The sequence below is a fragment of the Nelumbo lutea genome, chromosome 3 (genome assembly GCF_056320005.1).
Source record: "Nelumbo lutea isolate HS-2025 chromosome 3, American lotus-T2T, whole genome shotgun sequence".
Lineage (NCBI taxonomy): Eukaryota > Viridiplantae > Streptophyta > Magnoliopsida > Proteales > Nelumbonaceae > Nelumbo > Nelumbo lutea.
Window position 1 is genome coordinate 16553445 of NC_142686.1, and position 5333 is coordinate 16558777.

At 48.2% G+C, this 5333-nt stretch overlaps 1 protein-coding gene across 1 annotated transcript; it reads left to right on the top strand.

Annotated features, from left to right (window-relative positions):
• The first annotated feature begins 3169 nt into the window (after positions 1 to 3169).
• On the top strand, positions 3170 to 5013 carry LOC148863215 (putative xyloglucan 6-xylosyltransferase 5). The gene has a single exon (XM_088978959.1). The coding sequence runs from the start codon at positions 3441 to 3443 to the stop codon at positions 4809 to 4811; it is 1371 nt and encodes a 456-aa protein (XP_088835085.1). The 5' UTR covers positions 3170 to 3440; the 3' UTR covers positions 4812 to 5013.
• Positions 5014 to 5333: the final 320 nt, after the last annotated feature.

Genomic DNA, 5333 nt, shown 5'->3' on the forward strand with positions numbered 1-5333 from the left:
CCCTAAACTTTAAAACAGGACAATGCAATACCCAAACTTTCAAAATATGCTAATTCAATACATGACATTAACCAATCCTTAAGTGACATTTGAAAATATACAAATGCGTTTGTATTTTTTTAAATATCACTTAACAGAAAATTTTAAAAGTTAGAGTACTGAAGCATTTTAAAATTTGAGAACCACCACTATTCCGAAAGCGGAATTTTCCCTGTAATTAAAGAATGCGAGGATTTTGTCCTATTTGTTGAAAAACTTGTGTTATTTTAAATTAAGTCATTTTGCAATCAATAAGGGCACCGTAAGTCAATTACGCAAAACCCAGGGGTAATTTAAATGACCGATCTCTAATCTTACGCGTTAATGTTTCTCACGACAAGAAGAAAAAGGGGAAAATGCTTGGATCAGCAAGCGAGCAAGAATCCAGAAACCGCGCATTGGAAGAAATTATTAATCAAAATACAAATTTAAACTTTATAATTAAGACAGTGGCAACTTGTGATGGTCTGATACAGGTTTAGTCTTGCCTACGCTTTGCAGGCTTACGTTAGGGACATGCCCGTTATTTTCGCCTATAAGATTTTTGGAAGAATTGATGTCATCTTCAGGCAGATCACCAAAAGCTTAACATACTCTTTGAGGAGGGGTGGTCGACCTCCTTGGGTGCCTAACCTTGGCACTCCTAGACCATCATCCCCTTGCGGGGCGGCCCTGGTTAACGGCTAGCATGGCTACCAAGGTTCCTCATGGGCGCACACTTGCTCATGGGGATAGTGTTGGACCGACACTGTGCTACCGATACTCAAGGGAGGCTTGGCATGCGGGCTTGGCTCAAGCACGTCCCTTCACAATGCCAGTCCCTTACCCAAGCTGAGCGAGCTACCCCGTTGCCCTTGGCGCACGGGTGTGTTCCGGCCCAAGCGGTTGCCTATCATCATGGCACACAAGTGCCTATCATCATCGGCTTACAGGAGACCCATCACATCGGTGCCAAAGTCACCTCATCGACGCATGGTCGCCTTCCATTATGGTTGTCCCCTTTTAGCACGTAAGCGGCACCTCCCATGGACCGGTCTGAGCCAGGAGAGTGCCCTGGCCATTGGACTTGAGGTCATGATCCAGTGCTACTGACTTTGGTGGAGCCATCCCCTCGAGCAACTCCTAGCCTTTATGCGTTACAAAGGCTTGTTCTGGCCTGCCTTGGCCAGGACGCCGCACAGGTTCTTCCGCTGTAGAACTACCCCGTGACAGTTGGTATCAGAGCTAGGTTGGCCAATTGCATCCGCAGTTGGTCTTCAGCAGATTAGCCCAGAGCCAATTGAAGCGATCATTTCGACAAGCAACATTTTGTGGGGTGCGGTCCCTAAGCACTTCCACCCAAGATCGATCAAAATTCAGATCAGGCCTGGAAAGAGGCCATTTCAGTGTTCGTGTCCCCATTCCAATGACACTAAAACAGCTTCCCTTGCGGTTACAGACACATTGGTTGCTGTCCTCATGTGGGGGCAGATGCGTGAGTCTTGATAGGAATGTGGGTACACTGCCCAAGCAGATTGCTTATCAGGCCTAGCAAGAGGCCATTCATTGTTCGCGTTCCCATTCCAATGACCCTAAAACAACTTCCCTTGCGGGTGCAGACGCATTGGTTGTTGTCCTCATGCGGGGGCAGACGCGTGGGCCTTGTTAGGAATGTGGTTACGCTAGCCATTGGAGCATGGCGGCCCTACACCGGCAAAGTTTCAAGTGGACATGCTCAGTTTTCAGGTTGATCACTTGCAGCGGCGAAAACGCATCACAAGGCGAGTGCATGTTCGGCAACTCATGGGTAAAAGTTGCCACACTCGTACAGATTGCGGTCAAGTCTCCTTGAGGCAGCAACAGTGGGGCCCCCTCGGAGTGAAGATGTAGCCCGAGTCGGCGAGGCAAAGCGTAGTTTCGAGGGCCAGGAGAGCATAAGCCATGGCTAGGTTTGAGTAACCCGCACAGGGCGAGGTGAAGTCTACAGGTCAGAATGGTGAAAGGGTACCCAAGTCATCGCCAACATGAGGAGTAGACCTATCAGCGTGTTCGGTAGCATCACTGAAAAGCTACCAAGAAGACGGTTGAGCCTTGAGGTAAGATGATACATGGGGCGGACCTCTGCGAAGCACCACACACAATTCTTCGAGGGCCCTTCTTTCACAAATCAACGGCATAGCCATTGCGTGGTTTGAGTAACCTCAACATTGGAGGGGTGAAGTCCAGGCAGGCCAACAATGGTGAAACGGTTCCGTCCCCATAAATGGACACCAACATAGGCGAGACCAGGGTTGACTAGGTGAGCCCAGGAACTGGTGGAGAAGTGGATGGCGCGGGACAAAGGCACGCATTCACATGAAGACCATTGTCGAGGTCGACAATGGATTGAGTGGGGGAGCCTGTGACGGTCTGATACAGGCTTAGCCTTGCCTACACTTGGCAGGCTTACGTTAGGGACATGCCCGTCATTTTTCGCCTGTAAGATTTTTGAGAGAATTGATGTCATCTTCGGGCAGACCACCAAAAGCTTAACGTACTCTTTGAGGAGGGGTGGTCGACCTCCTTGGGTGCCTAACCTTGGCACTCCTAGACCATCATCCCCTTGCAGGGCGGCCTTGGTTAACGGCTAGCATGGCTACCAGGGTTCCTCATGGGCGCACCTTTGCTCATGGGGACAGTGTTGGACCGGCACTGCGCTGCCGATACTCAAGGGAGGCTTGGCATGCAGGCTTGGCTCAAGCACGTCCCTTCACAATGTCAGTCCCTTGCCCAAGCTGAGTGATCTACCCCATTGCCCTTGGCGCACGGGTTTGTTCCGGCCCAAGCGGTTGCCTATCATCATGGCACACAGGTGCCTGTCATCATCGACTTACAGGAGACCCATCACATCGATGCCAAATCACCTCATCGGCACATGATTGCCTTCCATTATGGTTGTCCCCCTTTAGCACGTAAGTGGCGTCTCCCATGGACTGGTCTGAGCCAGAAAAGTGCCCTGGCCATTGGACTTGAGGTCATGATCCAGTGCTACTGACTTTGGTAGAGTCATTCCATCGGGCAACTCCTAGCTTATATGCATTATAAAGCCTTGTTATAGCCTGCCTTGGTCAGGATGCCGCACGGTTTCTCCCGCTGTATAACTACCCCGTGACAAACTGGCAGTTAGTGTGACACATTACAATAACATCAGATTTATGAAAATTTATAAATCATCAAATTAAATAAATTATATGGGAAGAATGCGCAGTCAATGTGATGTGGAGCGAGTTTCTTTCTACTCCCATCGTTCCCTCGGCACAACTCCACAATCTCTACTCGTCTGTCCTTCATCGAGAACAACAGTATGAAGAACCATCACTGTGTCGCTTAGGGTTTCTTTTTACTCATTCTTTGTAGACACGTACAAGAAGCAAGATAGGAAAATGGGTCAAGATGGTTTTATGGCTTTCAAGAGAAGCGGAGCAGGTGGCGGTGCTCTTCCCACTACAAACAGACTCTCCGGAGGTCGTCCTCCATCCGGCATCCCTCGCAGCCGTCAGATCCAGAAGACCTTCAACAACCTCAAGATCACAGTCCTCTGTGGCCTCGTCACCATCCTCGTCCTCCGCGGCACCATCGGCGTCGGCAACCTCGGCGGCTCTGACGCCGAAGCCGAAAACCAGAACCTCATTGAAGAAACCAACCGCATCCTCGCTGAGATCCGTTCTGATGGTGATCCTTCCGACCCAGACGATCCTGTCGAGACCGAGATAAATCCTAACATCACCTACACCCTTGGCCCCAAGATCTCAAATTGGAACGAGGAGCGGAAGGCCTGGCTCAACAACAACCCTGAATTTCCCAACTACATAAGTGGAAAAGCTCGAATCCTGCTCGTAACAGGGTCTCCTCCGAACCCGTGCGACAATCCAATTGGGGATCACTACCTTCTCAAGGCTATCAAGAACAAGATAGATTACTGTCGAATTCACGGTATCGAGATCGTTTACAATTTGGCACATCTTGACAAGGAGCTCGCTGGGTACTGGGCGAAGCTGCCGTTGATCCGGCGGCTTATGCTGTCGCATCCGGAGGTGGAATGGATCTGGTGGATGGATAGCGATGCACTGTTCACTGATATGGTGTTTGAAATCCCGCTTTCCAAGTATAATGGTTACAACCTGGTTATTCACGGGTACCCAGATTTGCTGTTTGAGCAAAAATCCTGGATCGCTTTGAACACTGGGAGCTTCTTGTTTAGGAATTGCCAGTGGTCTTTGGATTTGCTTGATGCTTGGGCTCCCATGGGTCCGAAGGGTCCAATTAGAGACGAAGCCGGAAAGATCTTGACTGCTAATTTGAAGGGGCGGCCGGCGTTTGAGGCTGATGACCAATCGGCATTGATCTACTTGTTGATGTCGAAGAAGGAAGAGTGGATGGATAAGGTGTTCATTGAGAATTCTTACTACCTACATGGATACTGGGCTGGTCTGGTGGACCGGTATGAGGAGATGATAGAGAAGTACCATCCTGGATTGGGGGATGAGAGATGGCCATTTGTGACCCATTTTGTGGGTTGCAAGCCTTGCGGGAGCTATGGGGATTATCCTGTCGAGAGGTGCCTGAAAAGCATGGAGAGAGCGTTTAATTTTGCAGATAACCAGGTTCTTAAGCTATATGGGTTTAGGCACAGGGGCCTGTTGAGTCCCAAGATCAAAAGAATCAGGAACGAAACGGCTACTCCTTTGGAATTTGTAGACCAGTTCGATATCCGGCGCCCAGTTCGTGGAGGAACTGATTCAAAGAGTCAGTGAGTGGCATTAATTCCTCTATGTTTCATAATCGAAATGTAATGTATTTCTTAGTTAAATGCTGGTTTCAACTTGAAAACGTTTCACAATTAGTGAGTTTTTGTTTGTTGTGATACTGCTTTTGAGAAAAACAAAAGTAGATTCTTTTATTTTTCTGCCCATTGTGTTTGGATCATCCAAGAAGAAACGCAATTCTGGTTCTTAACAATGGTTCCCAAACTGGTTCTGGGTATATGCTGATACATTGGTTGTTTCTCTTCTCCTCCCCCTGGATGTTGGTTATTATTTAATCCTGTATGTTGAATTTCCCTCCCTCCAGCAGATTTATTTCTCACTCCAGTTCAGTGGAACTAACTTTTTAGAACCAGAATATATGACACTAGAGTAACTAGAAAGCATTCAACATTTTGCAGTGAACAAAAAGCATAATAAATAGGAATGGTATATTTTCAGCTTCATGCTACAAACATGTCCCTGATTCATCCCTCTGTTTGTCTTTACTTTTTGAACGGTTTCAACATTGAT